The sequence below is a fragment of the Pristiophorus japonicus genome, chromosome 6, assembly GCF_044704955.1.
Source record: "Pristiophorus japonicus isolate sPriJap1 chromosome 6, sPriJap1.hap1, whole genome shotgun sequence".
Classification (NCBI taxonomy): Eukaryota; Metazoa; Chordata; class Chondrichthyes; family Pristiophoridae; genus Pristiophorus; species Pristiophorus japonicus.
Window position 1 is genome coordinate 263,423,503 of NC_091982.1, and position 26,904 is coordinate 263,450,406.

Here is a 26,904-nt window from a genome sequence, read left to right on the forward strand (position 1 = left end):
CTTGAATCACGTCAGTGGTACTGATACTGAAGGGCAGGAAATAATCGCTTAAATTCACCTACATTTCTGATCCCACAGCTGTTCCTTTAACCCCAGTCTCAGAAGGGCACTCTTACAGCATCAGTGTGACACTTACATTTTTACACCTGCACAAACGAGTCTCAAATAGTACCTGTACCAAATTAATCGCAATTTTTTCTTGTGGAACTAAGCCAGTCAGTAGCTGGACCAAGGTTGCCAAGATCATTTCACGTAGGAAGTTTACAATCATCTGATAGATGAGGCTTTCATCCCACCAACCTGGACTGGTTTAGAGCTGAGATTCCTAGATTAAAGAACGGACATCGTGCTCACCTGATACACCAGTCAAGTCTTCAAAAGTAACTTGGTAAAACTGGTGACCATATGTCACAGATCTAATATGGGTTCAGGTTCTACAGCACAAATCCAATATTCACTAAGGTTTCCTGTCCTAAAACTGATACACAATCAGGTACTGCATCATGCAGAAATAAAAATACAGCACCACAGTGGTAAGGAAATTCACTACCCTATATAGTTAGTTTGAATGAGTGACTCACTTTTAAAATTATTATGGACAATTACACCTTTAGATTTGCTGCCATGGGTTTTTGGGACCAAATTTATTTGGCTGCTCCCGCTCCGGTGAACCCCGGCTGTAACTTTGGGGAAAGCCCACCAAAACAGCCACTCGCTCTGGGCCATTGACATACGGTGGGGGATGTGATGCAAGTCCAAGGTCACGGAGGAGTTTCAGGGCCCCATCCCCACATGAACCTGTCATAACTTCGATGGCTGATACGCTGTACAAAGATGCATACTGACCTCTTGAAGGGGGGTTGGTCCCTGGGTTGGTCCAAACTACAGAAGTGAGCTGGATCCTTGAAGACTTCCATCAGGGAAAGTTACTCAGGGTTACTGCAGCCTCCTTACAAAGGGGGTCACTCGGAGCATCTTTTGGGTTTATCCGGAGTTGGCGGGGGAGGTGCTGACATCCGTCCCTCAGACCGAGCAGCCTGGGGCCAGATTTTTTTTGGCAGCCTGGTGCTGGTGGCCGCCCGAGATGTGCTCTTAGAGGTGCAGCCATCCTCCAGCCCGACAAATGAGATGACCTCCCATTGTCTCTGTATACTCTGGCAGGTTCAATGGTGGAGTTCACTGGTAGATATGATCCTTGCATAACTGCTGAGGTGGCACCCCAAAGGTTTTCAGTGCCCCTATTTCTTATTGCCTATCTCATTCGTTGCTTTTTTTTTTAAATCGGTAAGATTTATTTCATGACCCTAGGGTACATTTACTGATCCTATGCTCCAGGCAAGGAAGCACACTTGAATTGTGTATGGGTCTGACATGGGGCAAAACACTGTAGCTCGAGTTCTCTGACTGAGGCTCCTTTTGAGTTCAGCTCTCCACTGGAAGTGCGGGATTGGTTAATTTAAGCGCCTGTGTTTTGCTTTAGCATGTCATGCGATCACACACAAATGTTTTTTTTAATATGACAATAGGAACATGGCACGAACGCCTGGAACAAACCCTTGGTTTGACTTATTCGCTAGATGTATGGAAGAAATGGAATTCGAGGAAAGGTGGACATTAAATTTTAATTACAATCTCGATCCAGATCTTGATGTAGAGAAAAGAAAAGAAGGTTGGAAGATTTATAAAACATCATCATTTGGCAGGTAAGGCATGACTTAGCTGGAGGTCAAATAAACAACTGGGCTGTGCTGGTTTCTGAAAAAATCAATTAGACTTTTGTTTCACTCGCAGTTTTGGTCTCGCTGCTACCCCATTTGAAGGCATGAAGCAACAGTAGCGAGTCAAAACTTGTCCACAGCGAATTTCCCTCAGAGTGCGTGAGTGATGTTGTAGGTATAGGCATGAGGATCTGCAGCTTCTGTGCCAGGTAATATGTCCTTACTATACAGTACAAATGCACACGAGGCCCATACTAGAGAGAAGGTCACTCTGTGACCAGTGACCTTTATTTGCCAGCACTGAAGTGGAGAAGATAGGTGGAGCTTCCCCTTTTATACCTGAGAGTCCAGGTTAGGAGTGTCTCCCACAAGTTCACCAGCTAATGGTCAGTGTTCTCACAGTGTACAACTTAGGTCAGTTTATACATGGGTTACAATGACAGTTGAATACATGACATCACCTTCCCCCAAAGTCTTATTGGGATCATAGGTTGAGTCTCTCTGGTGGTTTACGCTCCCTTGTAGAGCGCCTGAGTTGGGGCTCCGGTTGTTGAGCGCTGGCCTGAGTGTCTGCTGTTTGCGGTGCCTCAGGCCTGTCTGGACTGCCCACAGTGACTAGGCTCTCCTCCCTTTGGTTCCGGTGTTCGGTCACCTGTGGTGGAGTGAACTCCACATCGTGTTCTTCCTCTGCTTCTTCTATGGGGTTGCTGAACCTCCTTTTTGTTTGATCCACGTGTTTGCGGCAGATTTGTCCATTGGTAAGGTTTAACTACCAGAATCCTATTCCCCTCTTTGGCAATCACAGTGCCTGCGATCCATTTGGGCCCTGCAGCGTAGTTGAGGACAAAGACAGGGTCAGTGACATCGATACATCGCGCCCTCGGATTACCGTCATGGTAGTTACATTGTGACCGGCGCCTGCTCTCAACAATTTCTTTCATAGTGGTGTGTATAAGGGATAACCTGGTTTTAAGCATCCTTTTCATTAGCAGCTCTGTGGGTGGAACCCCTGTGAGCGAGTGTGGTCGGGATCTATTGGCCAACAGGAGGCGTGATAAGCGGCTTTGTAGGGAACCCTCTTGGATTCTGAGCATGCCCTGTTTGATTATCTGCACTGCTCATTCCGGCTGGCCATTTAAGGCCGGCTTGAACGGTGCCGTTCTGACATGGTTGATACCATTTCCTGCCATGAAGTCCTGGAATTTAATGCTTGTAAAGCACGGTCTATTGTCGCTGACCAAGACATGGGTGGAGAACATTGCCTGTAGACTTTCTACCATGGAAGAGGATGTGCTTGAATTAAGAATGTCACACTCGATCCATTTGGAGTAGGCGTCTACTACAATCAAAAACATTTTTCCCATGAACGGATCTGCGTAGTCCACATGGATGCGCGACCATGGCTTGGCGGGCCATGGCCAGGGGCTAAGGGGGGCTTCCCCGGGTGCATTGCCCAGCTGGGCACACGTGTTGCACCTGCAAACACAAAGTTCCAGGTCTGCATCTATCCACCAAACGTGTGACCTGGCAATTGCCTTGATCATGACAATGCCCGGGTGCTCATTGTGGAGTTCTCAGATGAATGCCTCTCTGACCATCTGGGGCATGACTACTCGGTTTCTCCATAGTAGGCAATCGGCTTGAATCGAGAGTTCATCCTTGCACCTGTGAAATTGTTTAAATTCTACAGGGCATGCCCCATACACGGCTGCCCAGTCCCCATTCAGGATACATTTCTTGACTAAATACAGTAGCGGGTCTCTATTTGTCCAGACTTTGATCTGACGGGCTGTCACGGGTGAGCCTTCGCTTTCGAAAGCTTCAACAGCCATGACCATCTCGACAGCATGCTTGGTTGCCCCCTCGGTGGTGGCTAGTGGGAGCCTGCTGAGTGCATCGGCGCAGTTTTCAGTGCCCAGCCTGTGCCGAATTGTATAGTCATAGACGGCTAACATGAGTGCCCACCTCTGTATGCGGGCCGACGCATTTGCATTTATGGCCTTGTTGTCGGCCAAAAGGGACGTTAGGGGTTTGTGATCTGTCTCCAGTTCAAATTTCCTGCCAAACAGGTACTGGTGCATTTTTTTTACAGCATATACACATGCAAGCGCTTCCTTTTCTACCATCCCGTAGCCCCTTTCTGCCCGGGACAGACTTCTGGAGGCATAAGCTACCGGCTGTAACTGACCCTTGGCATTAACATGCTGCAACACACACTCGACCCCATAGGATGACGCATCGCACGTTAAAATAAGTTTCTTACATGGGTCATATAGCATTAACAGATTGTTGGAGCATAACAAATTGCGTACTCTATCGAAAGCCCTTTCCTGGCTGTCCCCCCAGACCCATTCGCGACCTTTGGGTCGGAGCACGTGTAGCGGCTCTAACACCGTGCTCAATTTGGGAAGAAAGTTACCAAAGTAGTTCAGGAGCCCCAGGAATGAACGCAGCTCCATTGTGTTACGGGGTCTGGGTGCTCTCTGGATCATTTCCATTTTGGACGCAGTAGGTCTGATCCCATCTGCTGCTACCCTCATCCCCAGGAATTCTACCTCTGGAGCTAGGAAGACGCACTTCGCCTTTTTCAGTCGCAGACCTATCCGGTCCAGTCTGTGTAGCACCTCCTCCAGTTTGTGAAGGTGTTCTTCAGTATCACAACCCATGATGAGGATGTCGTCTTGAAAAACCAGCGTCCTTGGAATCGACTTGAGGAGGCTTTCCATATTTCGCTGAAAGATCGCGGCTTCCTGCAAATATGCGCCAAGTGACCGTTGACGTTGCAGTTTCTGCAGGTATATTGCTGATACCTGCAAGCTCTGGCTGTGTGTTTGCCTCCACACCTCCAACATGAGCCGTTGTTGGAAACATTACCAGTTGATTGTCTCTGACTGTCTCTGTAACTGTCCTTAAATGCACCATTGACAGGTGCTGATGGCCCCATTACTGGCCGCATTGTCCCTTGCGATGGCATGAATCGCCATTCAGCTAGCCATTGTCTCTGTTGAATTCCCCCTTTGGGTTCAACTACATGCTCGGGCATATCCGATTGCCCCTGTCTGCCTGGAGAACTGTGTGTCGCGTTAACAATGTTGACTCCCTGTCCATTTGCTGCATTTAAACCAAAATTTTTGTCAAACGTCATTCTGGTCTCTTCCTCACTTGAGATAAATGTCTGGGCCATCAAAGCCGCCATTTCCAGGGTCAAGTCTTTGGTCTCAATCAGTTTCCTGAAAACCCCAGCGTGCCCGATGCCCTCAATAAAAAATCTCGCAGCATCTCCGCTCTGCATGCATCTGGGAACTTACATAGGCTCGCCAGTCGCCGGAGGTCTGCCACGAAGTCTGGAACGCTTTGCCCTTCTCGCCGCCCGTGTGTGTAAAACCGGTGTCTCGCCATGTGCATGCTGCTCGCCGGTTTAAAGTGTTCCCTGATCAACTTACTGAGCTCTTCAAAAGTCTTGTCCGCCGGCTTCTCTGGTGCTAGAAGGTCCTTCATCAGGGAGTACGTCCTGGATCCACAAACCGTCAGGAGATGAGCCCTGCGTTTGTCGGCCGAATCCTGTCCCAGCCATTCCTTAGTGACAAAACTTTGCTGTAGTCTCTCAATAAAATCATCCCAATCATCACCAACACAGTACCTCTCGTCTGTGCTGTTAGTGGCCATGCTCGCGTGGTTTAAATCCCAGTTTCTCGTCGCCAATAATATGTCCTTACTATACAGTACAAATGCACACGAGGCCCATACTTGAGAGTAGGTCACTGTGACCAGTAACCTTTATTTGCCAGCACTGGAGTGGAAAGGATAGGTGGAGCTTCCCCTTTTATACTTGAAAGTCCAGGTTAGGAGTGTGTCCCACAAGTTCACCAGCTAATGGTCAATGTTCTCACGGTGTACAACTTAGGTCAGTTTATACATGGATTACAATGACAGTTGAATACATGACACCAGGCAATGGTAGAAATGCGCAGATGTAGGAGCAACTGTTTGTCACACAGGGATGATGCTCAAATAAGGAGTGCATGACATACATAGTAAATTTAATATAGTATACATATTCCAGTACATAAAAATGATTCACTCGCTACCTAATCATCATAATCATCAACTTGTTACATGTCCCTCAAAAATATTATTTCAGTAATTATGATATATTGGTATAATTGACAAGATATTCAGTGTGGATCGCATTGTCTGACTGTGACTAACATCATTCTCCTTTATCTCCATCTAATTATTAATTTGTTCACATGAGCTAACTTAACAATACAAAAACTTGCTGAATATATCTTGAAGGAGTTCTGCGCAGCAAAAAGACACAGTATGCTTAAAGTAAATTCACGTCCCAGCGGATATGTGCTCATGTTATAAAAACTGTCCTAAATGTACTCAGAAACTGCGACCAATTCAAAGCAAGAAATTACAAATTCTTCAATAACATTAACTACCCTCCCCTCCTTTTCAACAGGTTTGACTGTCCTTGTTCAAACTCATGGTCCTCGGCCCATGTCGTTATTTTGTTTCATTACCGACTGAGAAGAGATCGTGGATTAGTATTGATGCGCGCATTCCGACAGCAGTGCCGAAATTGCTCAAACTCTTCTCAGCAAAAACCACAAATTACAAACAAGCAATTGAAGCAAGTGTTTGATAGACTAATTTTAAAAATCCTGAAAAACTGTTACGGGGAAGAAGTGGGAAATGTTCAAAGAAAACTGCTGCATCGTAAGACTAAACCCCACGAGACGTCACTCTGTGAAGCCTGTGCCTTGGGTATCTGCCGTAACCAAGATGATGAGGTTGACTGAATTACATCTGCAAAGAATATTGGGTAGAGTTTCCCCTTTGGGCGCAATCGGGAAATTACAATGGTTAGGTTACAGTTCAAATTGCCGATACAAGATGCATTAACTTAATCACAAATGTAAAATCTCACAAAAGCCAGTGCAGTCAGCGTAATAGAACATAATCTTTTATTTTTTTTTCCATTAAAAAGTATTCCTTGATGTATTTTAAGAATGGTAACCTGGTGCAGTTTTATTAATACAGCTGAAAATAGGTTAATCACCAAAAATAAGCATTTTTAATAAGAGCATCCAGTCCTCCAACTGTATGTAACCCTGACTGAAAATGACTTTAAAAAGCTTTAGTGAACCATTTAATAGTTTCATTTGGTGTACATTACTCAGTTTCTCAGTAGATCAAATATTTTTTTACATGAATAAACTTTAAAAACATGCCTACGAGTGCCTGTGCGCCTAAGAAAATGAGCGCAATTTCCCGAACCAGCACACTTGGGGAATCTTGGAATTGCGAGGCGTGGCCAGGTTTGTGGGCGGGGCCTGATCCAGGCAAATTGAATCTTAATCCAGTGTAAAAGATCGCGGAAAACACATACCTAAGTGGTTTTGGCGTAACTCACTCACGTTTAAAAGTTTTTGATTTCTTACACGATTCTGCCCAAATTGCACTGATATTACAAGCAGGAACAGGTGGAATATTTACCCTATTGTCTATATAAAATACATTTACTAGTCATAAAAATGTAAATATGGATCATTAAAGTCAATTTTTTTAACAATTCCCATCATAAATTCTCCTAAAAGTCACAAATTACATCCTTTGTGACTAACAAAGGCAAACTATCACTCCTCATCCTTCTTGATTTGACTGCAGCCTTTGACACTCTATCCTTCTCCAATACCTCTCCACTGTTGTCCAGCTGGGTGGGACTGCACTCGCCTGGTTCCATTCTTACCTATCTAATCATAGCCAGAGAATCACCTGCAACAGCTTCTCTTCCCGCCCCTGCATTGTTACCTCTGGTGTCCCCCAAGGATCTATCCTTGGCCCCCTCCTATTTCCCATTCTACATGGTGCCCCTTGGCGACATCATCTGAAAACACAGCGTCAGTTTCCACATGTACGCTGACAATACCCAGCTCTACCTCACCACCACTTCTCTCAACCCCTCCACGGTCTCTAAATTGTCAGACTGCTTGTTCAACATCCAGTACTGGATGAGCAGAACATTTCTCCAACTGAATATCGGGAAGACCGAAGCCATTGTTTTCGGTCCCTGCCACAAACTCCGTTCCCTAGCCACCGACTCAATTCCTCTCCCCAACTTCTGTCTGAGGCTGAACCATGCTGTTCGCAACCTTGTGACATATTTGACCCTGAAATGAGCTTTCAACCACATATTCACAGCATAACTAAGACAGCCTATTTCCACCTCCGTTACATTGACCGTCTCTGCCCTTGCCTCAGCTCATCTACTGCTGAAGCCCTCATGCTTGCCTTTGTTACCTCTAGACTTGACTATGCCAATGCACTCCTGGCTGGCCTCCCACATTTTACCCTATGTAAACTAGAGGTGATCCAAAACTCAGCTGCCTGTGTCCTAACTCGCACCAAGTCCCGCTCACCCATCACCCCTGTGCTGGCTGACTTACATTGGCTTTCGGTTAAGCAACACCTCGATTTAAAAATTCTCAGCCTTATTTTCAAATCCCTCCATGGACTCTCCCCTCTCTATTTCTGTAATATCCTCCAGCCCCCCCCCCCCCGCCCCGCCCCCGAGATATCTGCGCTCCTCTAATTCTGCCCTCTTGAGCATCCCTGATTATAATCGCTCAACCATTGGTGGCCGTGCCTTCTGTTGCCTAGGCCCTAAGCTCTGGAACTCCCTGCCTAAACCTCTCCGCCTCTACTTATCTTTCCTCCTTCAGGACGCTCCTTAAAACCGACCTCTTTGACCAAGCTTTTGGCCACCTGCCCTAATTTCTCCTTATGTGGCTCGGTGTCAAATTTTTTCTCATAATATTCCTGTGAAATGTCTTGGGACGTTTCACTACGTTAAAGGCTCTATATAAATACAAGTTGTTGTTGTTATAAATGTGTGGATTTTTTTTCAGGTTGGTGAATCAGTAAAAATCAAATTTCTCCCTATTTTTGGAGGAAAAAAACAATGTTCCTTGCACCACGCGACCTGATTTCCAGCCTGAAAAGTAAAAATAAATATCTTGAGGTGATTTTCAGTGTAAAGAACAGGAAGAATTGTCTTGAGGTTGTTGTATGGCTGTCTCGCTCTTTTTGCTTTAAACGTTGAATTACACACACACTCAGTTGTAGTAACTGCAGGATCGGGTCTTTTATTCAGACATTCATACTATACAAACCAAGTATGAAAGTTACTGAGCCACAAACACTTCACAAGCCAACTTTCTGCTTGCTCTGATTTCCGTGGCTGCTTGTGAGGCATATACCTTCTGAAATTCCAGTGTCTAGTGTCCAATGTGTGTGTGTCAAACTCTTATCTTTATACCAAAAAAGCCTTTGAACTCTTATTTCTTTGCATAGTACATTTAGACAATTAACATGCAGAGGATGTAGAATCAAAAATGGCATTGTCTTGAAATCACGGCTAACTGCTTTCTGAATCGTTTAACATATAGATGATGTCATCAAATTATTATTCGCATAGTAACAAGGTACACTCAAATACTCAACATTTCAATGGCTAAAAGGCATCATATCGTCTAGCAACCTGTTTTAATCCAATCTTGAATCTTACAACTTTTAACCCTTTTGATCTCCAGACCACAGCAAAAGCAAAGCATTTCAGAAATGCTGGCTTGCATTCCACAGAGGTGATTCCAGATATTGAAAGAAAGAAGGGCCTAGATTTTCCAGAAGATCTGAGGCAGGCGGAATCTCATTTGAGGATATGATCCACCATGTAAATCTGTGGAATTCGCTGCCTCAGAGAGCTGTGGAAGTTGGGACACTGAATAAATTTAAGACAGAAATAGACAGTTTCTTAAACAATAAGGGGTTATGGGGGCGGGCGGGGAAGTGGAGCTGAGTCCATGATCAGATCAGCCATGATCTTATTGAATGGCGGAACAGGTTCGAGGGGCCGTATGGCCTACTCCTGCTCCTATTTCTTATGTTCTTATGTCCCTGCCTCCCCCCACCCCATTTCCTCTCAACTGTGCCCAGACATTTGTGGACACATGCAAGTTAAATTAAAATGAGGGAACTAGAGCTTCTGCAGTATTTCTTACTGTTTGCACTGATTGAATGCTGTGCTGGGACGGCTAGTTAGGCCCCAGTATCCAGCATTCTAAGATTGGCAGAGGGAGCTTGGAGGATTCATACAAAGAAGGGGCCTTGGCAAGTGCTGTCAGAGCATCAGGAAGGATTCTTTAAAAAATTGCAAGCAGCATGTCGGTTGCCTGTCCCTCCCACTGTCGCAACACCCTGAGGTGTGCTGCAATAACTCATTCGCCTGCCCTCCCGCCCGCCACCAATGGCACACCAGTGCATCTCCCCAGCAGAGATCAAGGAACTGGCCTTCCACATTCAAATGACCCATGAGCCAGAAATAAACCCGGATCAAGAGTTTTTGCCAGTACAGGTCATCTGCCCACAGTGAATCATAGAATAATAGAAACATACAGCACAGAAGGAGGCCATTCGGCCCATCGTGCCTGTGCTGGCTCTTTGAAAGAGCTTTCGTGCTTAGTCCCACACTCCTGCTTTTTGTCCGTAACCCTGCTAGTTCCTCATCCTCCAGTATCTCCCCAACTCCCTTTTAAAATTATTTATGGACTCAGCTCCCACCACCTTTTCAGTTAGAGCATTTCAAATCCTGAGTGAAAACATTTCTCCTCTTCGCCCACCTAGATCTTTTGCCAATGACTTTAAATCTCTGACCTCTGGTTATTGATCCACTCACCAGAGGGAATAGTTGTTCTATCTACTCCATGAAATACTGTCATCATCTTGAACACCTCTATTAGGACACCTCTTCACCATCTCTGTTCCAAGGAGAACAGTCCTAACTTGTCCAGCCTCTCCTCATCTCTGGTAATATTCTGATAAACCTCCGCTGTATCCTTTCTAAGTATTTTACATCTTTTCTGAAACGTGGTGCCCAGAATTGTCCACAGTACTCTAGCTGAGGCCTAACCAGTGATTTAGAAGGTTCCAGCATGATCTTTTTCACATCCATTGGAAAATCCAGCCCAATATGTTTAAGCAGTAACTTGAGGTGATCTCTAGAACAAAGAATTTAAGTAGCAACTATTCTTTTTTGCAAGTCAGACTCATTTTTACTCATTTTATTTCTGTGCAAAAAAACCCAGGCTCTTTACTGGCCATAGGTAATGCGGTGCAATCAACAGCAATTAAGTGAAAGCATTAATGTAACAAAAACAATTGGAATGCTTCAGAAGATTGTACTTAATTTTTAAAATAATATTGAGTCATTTTTTTTTACAGTTCAAAAATGTGTTATACCTGATCCAAAAGCTATTTCGACAAACATCTGACTAAAATACAGTTCACTGAAATAGAGTATAAGTATATATTTCCGAGGAACCATACAATTTTGCAAATCTGATTTCTAAAAAATTCTCAATGTAACAAATACTCCCCAAATATTCTAAACTCCAAGTGCATAATCCACAATTCAGGGGATAACAGAAGAACACGGATTTCAGGCTGAGTGAGTTCTGTGTCACAATAACCACAAACTAAAACCTTGTACTCCACTAAAGTGGTGTCTGTGAACTGTGTAAATATTTGTGGGTTGTCATTTAGTTTAACTGTACTTTGCTTGTTTTCTTCCATTTCAGAACTGCTCCAAATAAAAATGTTTTTTTTTTACTTATTTTCTTCAAATTTACCTGGGTGTTTTGGGGTCCAATCTTTTCCCTGATTTAAGGCCCTTAATGAAACAGATTTGTAAATCGTCAATGAAAACCAACTTTAATGATCCTTAAAAGGTTAATCAGATTGTCCTGGTCTGCTGATGTTATACTGCCATTGATTTCTGCCTGTTAAATGAAGAAGTATAAGTCAATTTAGATGCAGTGATTACTGAACTGTTGAATTAAGACTTGCTTTAAAGCAATGGTCAATGTAGACAATAAACCTAATTAAAAACATTTCAGTGCATACTCCAGAGAGCTCTAATCAGTTGATAATAAGTTAGTTCAAGCATACATCTGTGAATATGCCATTTTTTTTAGAAAGCAGAAAACTGGTATGGAATGGTACAGATTTAAAATTAGAAATTTCACTTGGTGGAATAGCAACAAATGTTGGAACTATCAATAAGGTAACAAAGTTCAGGAAGTTGTACTAGTCCGTGGAAGTTATTGCCAAGGGACAAGGGAAGTAGCTTATTAAACTTCACCTTATATGTAAGTGTATTAGGTAATGCAGAACCATGTGGATTATCACATAGAAGGTATTAAAAGTGGAACAGATACTGAGAATACGAAGGTCTGCAGCCTGTGCACTGAGCTTGGAACGGTAACGCATTTTGAGTCCTCTGACCAAACTCACAAGGTTTTTGATATATGTACTGCCATTAAGTGCATGTTTAGTTTCTGTATACTTAATAAATCTGTCACATCTGACATTCAATGTTGTGAACCCTATTGGTTTGAGTAAATTATATGTAAGAACACACACCTTCACCTCTCCTCTAACTTAAACATAAAACACCATTTATATTAAGGTAAACCTGCATGACAAAGTGAGTGAGAATTGTGATTTTAAGAATAATTGTAATAGTTGTTGTTGTGTACTGATCAGTAATAAACAACAAAGACTTCAGAGTTAATTCACAATGCTCTTTATTGTACAGTTGTCTTGGTTTTGCTCTACAGCTGTCAATCACAAAGCAACTTCCAATTCAAAATGAACAATTCAGTACTGATACAGTATATCATGATACTTTTTATAACAGATACAATTGTTTTCAAATGTTTAAAATTCATAATTTGTGTCAGTTATCAAATTCTTTCCAATCGATGAAATAATGGAAGTAGTTAAGGTGCTTTACAGTGATATGAGGGAAACTCTTGACATTACATCAGTGTTTATTAATTATCATCATCATTGAGGATGGGGATATTCATGTAGCCTCCTCCACCCGTCAGTTGTTTAATTGTCCACCATCATTCATGACTGAATGTGGCAGGACTGCAGAGCTTTGATCTGATCCGTTGGTTATGGGATTGCTTAGCTCTGTCTATAGCATGCTGCTTCTGCTGTTTATCATGCATGTAGTCATGTGTTGCAGCTTCCCCAGGATGGTTGCTAAATTTTAGGTACGTCTGGTGCTTCTCCTGCCATGCATTTCTGCACTCCTCATTTAATTAGAGTTGGTACTCTGGCTAGACGGTAATGGTAGAGTGAGGGATAGGCCGGGCCATGAGGTTACAGATTGTGGTGGAACACAATTCTGCTGCTGCTGATGGCCCACAGCGCCTCATGGATGCCCAGTTTTAAGCTGCTTGATCTGTTGTGAATCTATCCCATTTCTCTTCTTCTTCTTAGGTGTCCTTCATATTGAGGATGACTTGCCCCCACACAAAAAAGGGATGAGTGTTTCAAAGAAGGACCTGATATTTCAGGTCCCGAACTACATGTTAAAGGGTGGAAGATGCCTGTGCGTGGATTTTTTTAACGTGACTCACGCCAGTGGCAGGTCGGGGCCATAAAAGGCAAGCAGCGAGCGGCTCCTGGACTATCCCATTTAGCACAGTGGTTGTGTCACACAACACGATGGAGGGTGTCCTCAGTGTGAAAGTGGGACTTCATCTCCACAAGGACTGTGCGCTGGTCACTGATACCCATACTGTCATGGACAGATGCCTCTGCAACAGGTACATTGGTGAAAACGAGGTTAGGATATGGCCAGCAGAGTTTTAGATGTGCTTAAGTTTATGGAGGATGGAAGATGGGAAGCCGGCCAGGACTGTGTTGGAATAGTCAAGTCTAGAGGTTACAAAGGCATTGAGGAGGATTTCAGCAGCAGATGAGCTGAGGCAGGGGCAGAGTCGGGCAAAGTAATGGAGGTGGAAGTAGACAGTCTTAGTGATGGCACAGATATGTGCTCAGAAGCTCATTTCGGAGTCAAATACAACACCAAGGTTGGAAACAGTCTGCTTCAGCCTCAGACAGTTTCCAGGGAGAGGGATGGAGTTAGTGGCTAGGGAACGGAGTTTGTGGCAGGGGCCGAAGACAATGGTTGGAGGAAATGTCTGCTGATTCAGTACTGGATGTTGGACAAGCAGTCTGAAAATTTAGAGACAGTGGTTGAGAGTTAGAGCTGGGTGCCGTCAGTGTATATGTGTAACCTGATGTTGTGTTTTTGGATGTTGTTGCCGAGGGGCAGCATGTAGATGAGAAATAGGAAGTGGCCAAGGATAGAGCTTTGGGAACTCCAGATGAATGCTCCCTCGTACTTTTTTTGGGGGTGTGCAGCCCATTCACAGTTTTGTACAAAACTTTATATTGAAAAAGCCGGTCCCGCAGAGAGATGCGTGGACAAACCGCGCACCTTATACGAAATGGTGCTCCAGAGGTAATGGTACGGAAGCGGGAAGAGAAGCCATTGCGGGCAATTCTCTGGCTACAATTGGATAGATAGGAATGGAGCTAGGCAAGTGCAGTCCTACCCAGCTGAACGACAAAGAGGCGTTGGAGGAGGATGGTGCAGTCAACCATGTCAAAGGCTGCAGGTCGAGAAGGACGAGGAGGGATAGTTTACCATGGTCACAGTCACATAGGATGTCATTTATGACTTTCATAATATTCTCTACTTGCCTGGATGAGCACAGCTCCAACAACACTCAAGAAGCTTGACACTATCCAGGAAAAAGCAGTCCGCTTGATTGGCACTCCATCCACCACCTTAAACATTTACTCCCTCCATCACCGGCACACAGTAGCTGCAGTGTGTACCATCTACAACATGCACTGCAGCAAATCTGTGGCAGCACCTCCCAAACCGCGACCTCGACCACCTAGAAGGACAAAGGCAGCAGGCGTTTGGGAACACCACCATCTCCACGTTCTCTCCAAGTCACACACCATCATGACTTGGAAGTATATCACCGTTCCTTCATCGCTGCTGGGTCAAAATCCTGGAAGTCCCTTCTTAACAGCACTGTGAGAGTACCTTCACCACACCACCATCTTCTCAAGGGCAATTAGTGATGGCCAATAAACGCTGGCCATGCCAGCGACACCCACATCCTATGAAGAAATTTAAAAACATGTAAATAATTCTCCATCCCATTGTCACTGACCTCTCTGCACTTGGCTCCTTACACTGTTCCAATGAAACTCAATGCAAGCTCAAGGAACTGCACCTCATCTTTTGATTAGACACTTGACAGCCTTCGGCCTCAATATTGAGTTCAACAACTTTAAATCATAACCACCATTTTTGCAGACAGCAGGTGCTGTAGCCAGTTACATGTCCTCTAGACCCATCTTTTGTTTCTTTCTTGTCCCATTAACATCCCCTTTTGCCTTTCACCATCATTCGTTTTGTCATCTAATTAGTCCTGCCCTCCACCTTATCACAGACCTTCCCTTTGTTCTTTGGTCCCTCCCCCACCTCTCTCTTTCCTTGGCAATGAACTTGCTTAAAACAGTTAAATCTCCAACTTCTAATTCTGATGAATGGTCATCATCCTCAATTGTTAATTCTTTTTCTCTCTCTCTTTTCGAATGAACCCATAAGGAGACATTGGGTTGCCCCAGTGACATTGAATAAAAACCAAACAAAAGTGACCCCACAATTTTTAAAGGGCCACAACTAATAAAGAACATAAGCAAAAGGGAAACTCATGAACCTCAGTAATAATATTATTCCCAGTATGCACACTCTAACCAGTATCCTGAGTGCAACTCGCTCTCTAACCCGTATTCTGAGTATTGGTGAGGGCAGTGGTTCCTCTAGGGAGTACAGCCAGAGCCAAGTCTACGGCACCGTGGGTGGCTCAGCTGTATGGGGGGGGGAGGGCGCAGGGGAGGAGTAAGGTCAGAAAAGCAATAGTGATAGGAGATTTAATAGATAGGGGAAAAGACAGGTGTTTCTGTGGCCACAGATATGACTCCAGGATGGTAGGTTGCCTCCCTGGTACCAGTGTCAAGGATGTCACTGAGCGGCTGCAGAACATTCTGAGGGGAGAGGGCAAACAGCAAGAGGTCAAGGTCCATATCCGTACCAATGACAAAGGTAGAAAGAGGGATGAGGTCCTGCAGACAGATTTTATGGAGCTGGGAAAGAGATTAATAAGCAGGACCCCAAAGATAGTAATCTACGAATTACTCCTGGTGCCACGCGCTTGCGAGTACAGAAATAGGAGGATAGAGCAGATGCATGCGTGGCTGGAGAGATGGTGCGAGAGGGAGGGCTTTAGATTCCCGAGGCATTGAGACCAGTTCTGGGGGAGATGGGACCTGTACAAGCTGGACGGGTTGCACCTCAATAGGGCCGGGACCAATAACCTCACGGGGGATTTGCTAGTGCTGTTGGGGAGGGCTTAAACTAGCTCGGCAGGGGGATAGGAACCTGAGCGTAGATTCAGAAGGAAGAGAAGCAAAGCCGGAAATGGAAGGCAGAAAATTAGTAAGTGAGTTTGGAGGCAGAGAAAACAAAGGCTAGAAAATAGACAACAAAGTGGTTTGGCGGTGTTTAATGAGATATACTGCAATGCAAGATGTCTAGTGAATACGGCAGATGAGCTGGGGGCACAGTAGACATGTGGAAGTATGATATCATAGCTATTATTGAAACATGGCTTAAATTAGGGCAGGAACGGTAGCTCAACATTCCTGGTTACAGGGGTTTCAGACGAGATAGCGAGGGGGACAAAAAAAGGAGGGGGTCGCAATATTGGTCAAAGCAACAATTACAGTTGTGAGGAGGGATGATGGGCCCAAAATTCCACATGGACTTTTTTTGGTGTTGTGTCAGATTACTGGCCAACTTTTAAGCCGCAGCAGTGCCCCAAAAAATCCGAAGTTTCGCCAGTTTTCTGTTTGAATTTGGCGCCATGCAGAAAGACCATGCCTTCTGTGGGGGGATCTAATTGATAGCACTGAAAAATGGAGGCCTGTTCTCTGCGCATGCAGAAAAAAACCTGCCGTTTTCCACACCTCACATGTCGAGTCTGCCATTTTTAAAGAGCCAGCAGATCTGTGAGTACCTGTGAAATCGGGGAGCTGCAAAACTAAAAAGGAAATCCAGAGAACTCATCATATATATCTTAACAATGGACTGAACCTGAAAGGAAACGGGCTAAGAAATTTACTGAGGATGACAATGAGGCCCTTGTAGACGCCATTGAAAGGAGATTGACAACAAGGGTGCCGGCAAGCTGAAACCCTCAGCAATGAATAAAGCTCGGGACCAAGTGGCAGAGAAGTTTTTGGCAGTGGCGTCCATCCAGAGGGACGGCAAGCAGTGCCGCAAGAAGTGGCAGGACCTTGGCCAAGTAGTTAGTGTAAGTAATATTTTTATGTATGCACTGCAATTGCAAGAATTGTAAATGTGACTATCTGTGTGTGCCACGACAGCAGAAGGCCCCTCGCTTAAAAAGTTGTATTTTCATCTTTGCAGAAGTTGTCACACAACAATCGTGAGCAGACAAAAACCTGGTGGAGGTGTGCCAAATATGCACCCACTTACATCATTCAAAATGAGGGTCACTGGTATGATTGGTATGGAGTTGATCACTCCAGAAGATCAACCACCCTTGCACAAGCTGGGCCCAGCTTCCTGAGAGGGTAAGTCCTGCAAATTCCACAATCTGGGTTGGCTAAATGTTAAGTGCTGTGTGGGCTATGCTTCGGTTTAAATGGGATGTACTCTAGGCCAGCTACGAATGTGCTATCATTCATCGTGGTCCTTCAAATGAGCCTGCGCTATGTAAGCCCTTCCCTGCTGCTAACCATTCATTTGTTCTGTTATATTTTGCAGATGTTGCACACGCATCACTGAATGAAGGACAACCCCCATCGCGGCATCAGAGCCAGTGGATGATGAGCAAAATCTTCCACAGCACGATGAGGACGAGGATGAGCAGGAAGAGAATCAGGGGAGCAGGAAGACGCTGGTATTAATGAGACGGTGACGTTGAATTTGGAGGAGGTGATGCCCAACAGGCATGTACCAAGTCTTTCGGGGACGCTACGACGGAAGTGACGTTTCGTGGTTGTACATCCTCCGATGTCGCGGTGAGTCCCAATGGGTTGCAGCACACCACACTGAGGGTACGGGTGATGAGGGTAAGGAGAGCTGAACACTGCTCTCCTGAAATGCACGATACATCGGAGGTGGCAGAGCTCATGGAAATGAATGGGGAGAGCACTGAGCTAACCAGATCGCTCATTGAGACCACGGGTGGGATGAGGGGCGAAATAGCGGGACTGTCGGCAAAAGTAGCAGGACTGCCACAAGGAATGGAAGCAACACTGTCATGATTAGGGAGAGAATATCCGAGATAGCTGGTGCAATACGGGAACACACCCAGGCTGTCATTGCCCAGCAGCAATTGACGGCTTCAATTGATGCCACTCCCACTCCAATCCCCAGACCAACCTTGGTTGATCCACAGCCCGAAGAGGCCAAAGAGGCCCAAGCCGGGCCTTCCAGATTGCCGTCTCCTGTGTCTGTTAACCAAGAAGTGCAGCGCCGTACCTGAGACAGTAACAAATACCTTGGGGTCACTGGCATTAGGGCTAAGGCTGAGCCAAAATGTGGCGGAATTCGTTGCCGACCTGAGATGTCTAGCGGGACCGTGTAAGTTCGGGGCTGTGTTGACAGACATGCTGCGGGACTTCTTTGTAATCGGCATCAACCAAGAGGTGATCCTGCGTAAACAACTGGCAGTGGAGACGTTGGACTTGAACAGGGCCATCAAGATCACGCAGTCATGCATGACCACAGATAGAAGTCTAAAGCAGATATCAGTGAAAAATCGAAACTCGGCAAGTACTGTAAATGTTGTGTCCTTACACACTACTATAAATTCACACGAGGCACATTCTGCAGACAGGGTATGTCCGTGACCTTAACCTTTATTCACAGGACCAAGAAGCCAAGAAGTGCTGACCCTGCGTGGGACCTCCCTTTATATACCTGGATGACCAGGTGAGGAGTGTCTCCCACAAGTTCACCCACTGTGGTCAAGGTGTGCATTTCTTAGGTGTATACAGTGTACAGTGTTGTTATGAAGATTATAGTTACATGAAGGTTACATACATGACATCACCTCCCCCCAACGTCTTATGGGGTCAAAGATTAAGTCTTTCAGACAGTCGACGCTCTCTCATGGAGCGCCGCAGTTGGGGCTCTGGTTGTTGAGCCTTGACATACGTCTCTATCACCTGTGGTGATTCCGGCCTGTCCGGGCTGGCCGCAGGGACTGTGCATGCTGCTGAATGTTCTTGTTGCTCGTTCACTGGCGGTGGTGTGGGCAACATCTCATGATCTTCCTCAGGTTCCTCAGTGTCCATGCTGAACCTTTTTTTTATTTGGTCCAAATGTTTGCGGCATATCTGTCCATTGTTAAGTCTGACCACTATGACCCTATTCCCCTCTTTACCAATTACAGTACCCTCAAGCCACTTGGGCCCCAAAGCGTGATTAAGAACAAATACAGGGTCATTGATTTCTATACATCTCCACTTTGATTTACGGTCATGGCACTCATTTTGGGACTGGCGCTTGCCCTCAACAATGTCTGACAGAACAGGATGAATGAGGGACAGCCGAGTTTTAAGTGTACGTTTCATGAGTAGTTCTGTGGGCGGGACTCCCGTGAGCGAATGCGGTCGGGACTATATGACAGCAGGAGGCTCGATAGGCAGCATTGAAGAGAGGGTCCTTGAATCCGGAGCATGCCCTGTTTTATGATTTGGACCGCACGTTCCACCTGGCCATTGGAAGCCGGCTTGATCGGTGCCGTCCTGACATTACCCGATGCCATTACCCGACATGAACTCCCGGAATTCATAGCTAGTGAAACATGGGCCATTGTCGCTAACCAGGATGTCCGGCAAGCCGTGGGTCGCAAAGACCGCACGCAGACTCTCCACAGTGGTGGATGTCGTGCACAAATTCAATATGATGCACTCGATCCATTTCGAGTACAGATCAACAACGAGGAACATTTTTCTCATTAACGGGCCCGCATAGTATACGTGAATATGTGACCATGGCCTGGTGGGGCAGGGCCACGGGCTGAGTGGGGCCCTCCCTGGGCCCAGCTGGGCACACGTCGTGCACCTGCGAACACAGTGTTTCAGGTCTGAGTCAATTCCCGGCCACCATACATGAGACTGGGCAATAGCCTTCATTAGCACGATGCCTGGGTGCTCGCTGTGGAGTTCCCTGATGAATGCTTCCCTTCCCTTCTGTGCATGACTACCCGGCTGCCCCATCCGGCTTGGATGGAGAGCTCATCCATCCGCCTGTGAAACAGTCTGACCTCCTCGGGGCATGCTCCGTGTGCGGGCGCCCAATCCTCAGTCAGGACACATTTTAAGGATAGGAGGGGATCTCTGTTGGTCCAGATTTTTATCTGGCGGGCTGTGATGGGAGAGCCTGCGCTGTCAAAGGCTTCAACGGCCATGACCATCTCAGCGCTTTGCTCCGTTGCCCGTGGAAGCCTGCTGAGCGTGCAATTTTCAGTGCCTGGCTGGTGCCCTATGGTGTAGTCATATGCAGCCAGCGTGAGAGCCCATCGCTGTATGCAAGCTGATGCATTGGCATTGACAGCTTTGCTGTCTGACAACAGGGATGTTAGCAGCTTGTGGTCCGTTTCTAACTCGAACCTTCTGCCAAAAAGGTACTGGTGCATCTTTTTCATTCCGTAGACACATGCGAGTGCTTCCTTTTCAACCATCCCATATCCCCGTTGTGCTTGGGAGAGCGACCTGGAGGCATAAGCCACAGGTTGGAATTGGCCCTCATCATTACTCTGCTGCAACACGCACCCAACCCAATAGGATGATGCATCACATGTCAAAACCAATTTCTTACAGGGGGTGTACAGAGTCAACAGCTTGTTAGAACAAAGCAGGTTCCACGCCGGATTGAAAGCCCATTCCTGACAGTCCCCCCAAAACCAATCGCAACCCTTATGCAGGAGCACGTGTAGCGGCTCCAACAATGTGCTTAAGTTCGGCAGAAAGTTCCCGAAATAGTTCAAGAGTCCCAGAAATGAACGCAACTCCGACGTGTTGCCGGGCCTGGGCGCACGACGGATCGCCTCCGTTTTGGATTCGGTGGGCCGGATCCCATCTGCGGCAACCCTCCTGCCCAAAAACTTGACCTCTGGGGCCAAAAACACACACTTGGACTTCTTTAGTCGCAGGCCTACCCGGTCCAGTCGGCATAGGACCTCCTCCAGGTTGCAGAGGTGTTCCTCGGTGTCTCGACCCGTGATAAGGATGTCGTCCTGAAATACGATTGTTCCAGGGATGGATTTGAGCAGGCTTTCCATGTTCCTTTGAAAGATAGCGGCCGCTGATCGAATGCCAAACGGGCACCTGTTGTAGACAAACAGCCCCTTGTGCGTGGTGATGGTGGTCAGTAACTTGGATTCTTCGGCCAGTTCCTGGGTCATGTAGGCTGAAGTGAGGTCCAACTTGGTGAACAGCTTGCCACCTGTCAGCGTGGCGAATAGGTCCTCTGCTCTCGGGAGCGGGTATTGGTCTTGTAGTGACACTAGATTGATAGTGGCCTTGTAGTCGCCACAGATCGTGACCAAGCCATCTTTTTTTAGAACAGGAACGATGGGGCTTGCCCTGTCGCTGAATTCAACAGGCGAAATTATGCCCTCTCTTAGCAACCTGTCCAACTCACTTTCAATTTTCTCCCACATTACATACGGCACAGCTCTGGCTTTGTGGTGCACTGGTCTGGCATCCGGGGTGATGCGTATCACTACTTTGGTACCTTTGAAAGTCCCGACTCAAAGGTTGAAATAGTGACTCAAATTTCTGAAGGACCTGTGAGCATGGACTTCGCTCCACAGATGAAATGGCGTGCACATCTCCCCCATTTCCAGTTCATCTTGGCTAGCCAGCTCCTCCCCAAAAGCGCGGGACCATTTCCCGGGACACTCCAGAGTGGCAGCCGGTTCTCAGATCCATTATGTGTGACCACCAACATTGCACTGCCTAGCACTGGGATGATCTGTTTGGTGTACGACCGTAATTGCGTGGCAATGCGTTCCAGTTTGGGTCTGCTAGTTCTGAGTGGCCATAGTTTCTCAAATTGTTGGACACTCATAAGTGACTGGCTGGCCCCTGTGTCCAGCCCCATGCGTACCGGGATGCCGTTTAATAGGACTTTCATCATCATAGGTGCCGATTTTGTATATGAGCTGTGGATGTTTGCCACCTGAACCCGCTGAACTTCAGCGTCCATTGCTTTGTCCCAAACATCGCCCTGCCTTGCAGACCCCTCTTGTGGTTCATCTGCCTCATAAATTAGCCTCGCTGCGGGCTTCCTGCACATTCTGGCTAAATGTCCACTGAAGTTACAATTTCTACAGATGAACTGTTGGAAACTGCAGGTTTTTGCAGCATGTCTGCCCCCGCACCTCCAGCATGAGCTGAGATTGTTGTGAACAAAAGGGCTGTTACCAGGCATTCCTCTCTGATTGTCTCTTTGATTACTCTTGAGCACTCTGTTAGTGGGTGTCAATGGCCCCATCCCGGGACATATTGTTCCTTGTGATGGTGTAAATGTCCGTTCAACCTGCCATTGTCTCTGTTGAGGACCCACTCTAGAGTCTGTTACTGTCTGGGTGGTGTCGAATTGCCCTTGCCTGCCTGCGGGGTTCTGAGTCGCGTTTACAATGTTAACTCCCTGCTCCATCGTCACGTTGAGAGCAGAGTTGCGCACGTATATTATCTTGGTTTCCTCCTCCCCCGCCATGAAGGTCTGAGCCATCAACGCCGCCGCTTCCAAGGTCAAGTCCTTGGTCTCAATTAGCTTTCTGAAAATCCCGGCATGCCCAATGCCCTCAATGAAGAAATCCCGTAACATCTCCCCCTGCAAGTGTCTGTGAACTTAGAGGCTGGCCAAGCGCCGAAAATCCGCAACGAAGTCCGGTATGCTCTGTCCTTCCCAACGTCGGTGTATATAGAATCGGTGTTGGGCCATGTGTATACTGCTCGCCGGTTTGAGGTGCTCACCGATCAGTTTGCTGAGCTCCTCAAAGGTTTTGTCCACCGGATTCTCGGGCGCGAGCATGTCCTTCATCAGCGCGTACGTCTTAGGTCCACAGCTGGTCAGTAGATGCGCCCTTCGCTTGTCAGCCGCTGCCTCTCCCAGCCAGTCCTTCGTGACAAAGCTCTGCTTGAGCCTCTCAACGAAATCGGCCCAGTCCTCACCAACACAGTACCGTTCCTCTGTGCTACCGGCGGCCATTCTCGTGAGTCGTTGATTCCCGTTTCTCGTTGCCAAATGTGTCCTTACACACTACTATAAATTCACACAAGGCACATTCTGCAGACAGGGTCACTCCGTGACCTTAACCTTTATCACAGGACCAAGAAGTGATTACCCTGTGTGGGACCTCCCTTTATATACCTGGCTGACCAGGTGAGGAGTGTCTCCCACAAGTTCACCCTGTGGTCAAGGTGTGCATTTCTCAAGTGTATACAGTGTACAGTGTTGTTATGAAGGTTACAGTTACATGAAGATTACATACATGACAGTAAATATGATTGATTCAGCGTTCGGCAGAGTGGCACATGGCAGGGCCTACCCGACTGAGTACATGAAACCTGTGGCTGCCCAAAGTCCGCCAGCGGGAATGCATCCGATTTCTCTGTGTTGGCCTTGTGGGGGACATCACCAGCACCAGCAGTGCCGATTTAAGCAATATAGTTGCAAAGGCTGTCTGAGAGTGGAGCATCTCCAGCACAAGTGTCCACAGATGAGCAAGCGTGCTGCGACACACCACATGGAGGATGATGGTCAGACTAGCGCGGATCCGGATACACAATCCAAGATACCAAAGGAGGAAGTGTATGGACTGTACTCGTTCCTAACTAAGAGCAAACCGCTAATGATCAACGTGAAATTTAATGGGGTGCCGGTATCGATCGAACTGGACATAGGGGCGAGTCAATCGTTAATGATGCAGAGGCCATTCGACAAGCTGTGGGATACTAAGGCTGTGAGGTCCAGGCTGAGTCCAGTCAATGCTAAGTTGTGCACATACAACAAAGAACTCATAACGGTGATTGACAGTGCCACAATTAAAGTGACATATGATGGAGCGGTATGGATTGTCCCAGGCAAAGGCTGTTCGGCAGGAACTGGCTTGAAAAAATCAAATGCGATTGGAATGACATCAAGGCATTGTCATCGGAGAAAGATACATGTGCCCAAGTACTGAGCAAGTTCCCCTCGTTTTTTGATGCAGGCATCGGCAACTTCACGGGAGCCAAGTTGCAGATCCATGTGGACTCGGATGCAAGAACCGTCCATCATAAAGCTTGGACAGTTCCGTATATGATGAGGGAGAAGGTCGAAATTGAACTGGACAGACTCCAGCGTGAAGGGATCATATCACCGGTTGAGTTTAATGAGTGGGCCAGCCCCATTGTTCCTGTGCTGAAAAGTGATGGCAGTCAGAATCTGTGGAGACTACAAGGCTACGATCAACAGGGTTTTGAAACAGGATCAGTACCCGTTACTGAAGGCTGATGACTTGTTTGCAAAGCTAGCCGGGGGGGAAGTCGTTCACCAAACTGGACTTGACGTCGGCCTACATGACACGGGAGCTGGTCGAGACGTCGAAGAGACTTACGTACATTAACACGCATAAAGGACTGTTTATTTATCACAGGTGCCCTTTTGAAATTCGCTCGGCTGCAGCAATATTTCAGAGGAACATGGAGAGTCTACTGAAGTCCGTTCCCAGAATCATTGTGTTCAAAGATGACATCCTGATCACAGGTCGTGACTCCGAGGAACATCTGAACCTGGAAGAGGTTCTACATCATCTGGACCAAGTGGGACTCAGACTGAAACGCTCAAAGTGCATCTTCATGGCACCTGAGGTCGAATTCCTGGGAAGGAAAATTGCTGCTGACGGCATCAGGCCCACGGACACGAAATCCAAGGCCATCAAGAATGCACCCAAGCCGCAGAATGTGACGCTCCTGCGTTCGTTCCTGGGTCTACTCAACTACTTCGGTAACTTCCTACCTAAATTGAGCAGCTTATTAGAACCACTGCACATGCTGCTAAGAAAAGGCGACAACTGCATGTGGCGTGCATCTCAAGCCATTAATCTGCTTTGCTCTAACAAGCTGCTGGTACATTTATGACTCATGTAAACTCATGCTTGACAAATCTAGAATTTTTTGAGGATGTAACTAGTAGAGTGGACATGGGGGAGCCAGTGGATGTGGTGTATTTAGCTTTCAAAAGGTTTTTGACAAGATCCCACAGAAGAGATTAGTTTGCAAAATTAAAGCACATGGTATTGGGAGTAATGTACTGACGTGGATAGAGAACTGGTTGGCAGACAGGAAGCAGAGAGCAGGAATATTAGGGTCCTTTTCAGAATGGCAGGCAGTGAGCAGTGGGATACCGCAAGGTTCAGTGTTGGGACCCCAGCTATTTACAATATACATTAATGATTTAGATGAAGGAATTGAATGTAATATCTCCAAGTTTGCAGATGACAGTAAGCTGGGTGGCAGTGTGAGCTGTGAGGAGGATGCTAAGAGGCTGCAGGATGACTTGGACAGGTTAGGTGAGTGGGCAAATACATGACAGATGCGGTATAATGTGGATAAATGTGAGGTTATCCACTTTGGTGGTAAAAACAAGAGGGCTGATTATTATCTGGTGACAGATTGGTAAAGGGGGAGGTGCAACGAGACCTAGGTGTCATGGTACATCAGTCATTGAAGATTGGCATACAGGTGCAGCAGGCAGTGAAGAAGGCAAATGGCATGTTGGCCTTCATAGCGAGAGGATTTGAGTATAGGAGCAGGGAGGTCTTACTGCAGTTGCACAGGGCCTTGGTAAAGCCACACCTTGAATATTGTGTACAGTTTTAGTCTCTTAATCTAAGGAAGGACATTCTTGCTATTGAGGGAGTGCAGCAAATGTTCACCAGACTGATTCTTCATATGTCGGTTCTGTCATCCCGGGAAAGACTAGATCAACGAGGCTTGTATTCCATGGAATTTAGAAGAATGAGAGGGGATCTCATAGAAACATTTAAAATTTTGATGGGATTGGACTGGTTAGATGCAGGAAGAATGTTCCCGATGTTCAGGATGTCATCTTGGAACATGACGGTCACAGTCTAAGTGATATGTCCTTACTATACAGTATAAATGCACACGAGGCCCATACTTGAGAGAAGATCACTCTGTGACCAGTTACCTTTATTACTAAGACCTCAAGTGATGAAGGTGGGTGGAGCTTCCCCTTTTATACCTGAAAGTGCAGGTTAGGAGTGTCTCCCACAAGTTCACCCCTTTGTGATCAATGTTCTCAAGGTGTACGACTTAGGTCAGCTTATACATGGGTTACAATGATAGTTGAATACATGACAGACGCAATGCTCTTGCAATGTCGTAAGGTCCACGAGGCCTCCTCCTCCGCCGTTGTCATCGTCCTGTGGGTTGCAGTGCTGGCATGGGTTCCCCATCCTCCTCCTGCTGCTCCTTCTCCTCGTCCTCCTCGTCTTCAGCCTCCATTTCCTCTCCCCCTGTCGCTTGAGGTGGCTCTTCAATGTCCAGTGCCTGTTCCCTCATGATGGCTAAGTTGTGCAGCATGCAGTAGATGACAGTGAAGCAACCGACCTGGTCAGGAGTGTACTGCAGGTAGCCTCCAGAGTGGTCCAGCCAAATGCTGCTTTAGCACTCCAATGGTCTTCGATGTTGCGTGTGGCTATGTGGCAGATATTGTAGCGTGATATGCTCCATGCTGCTCCCCCTTTAAGGCCCCGGCCTGCTGCTGATGGTCCTCGCTTATGGATTGGATGTCACTAAAATCCAGGTCGCTGATTGGAGCGCGGACAGATACATCAGCTGCGGTGAGGTCAGGGCGAAGGAACGACGAGACCGGGGCACAAAAGCGGCGAGAGATCATGGAGCGACGTGATCGGGGCCCAGGAGACGAGCAAGTTTGGGGCCCAGAAGAGGCGAGGGCCCAGCGGCAGCACAGGTCAGCCCACACTGCAATATGTGAGCGCACTAGGTCCATGCAGCAGAGCTGGTCTCCAGTCGTCTTGGTTAATCCTTGCCACTGGACCAAGACCTAGCTCTGTCAAGCCCGTGTGGCGGCTGGTGTGCAATGGCCACCACACATTTAAAA

General features: G+C 46.7%; 1 protein-coding gene and 1 long non-coding RNA gene across 2 annotated transcripts in view; both read left to right on the top strand.

The window, feature by feature from the left end:
- The window catches only part of LOC139266070 (receptor-transporting protein 3-like), a 46,929-nt gene extending 40,185 nt beyond the window's left edge, over positions 1-6,744 (top strand). The window contains exons 3-4 of the mRNA XM_070883918.1: positions 1,527-1,703; positions 6,187-6,744. Coding sequence (XP_070740019.1) covers positions 1,531-1,703; positions 6,187-6,526 — 513 coding nt within the window. The 5' untranslated portion in view covers positions 1,527-1,530 and the 3' untranslated portion in view covers positions 6,527-6,744. The remainder of the gene's footprint in view (positions 1-1,526; positions 1,704-6,186) is intronic.
- A 164-nt stretch (positions 6,745-6,908) lies between these two features.
- On the top strand, positions 6,909-12,151 carry LOC139266071 (uncharacterized). The gene is made up of 2 exons (XR_011593681.1): positions 6,909-10,616; positions 11,522-12,151. It is a non-coding gene; the product is annotated as an uncharacterized lncRNA (long non-coding RNA).
- The last annotated feature ends 14,753 nt before the right edge of the window (positions 12,152-26,904 follow it).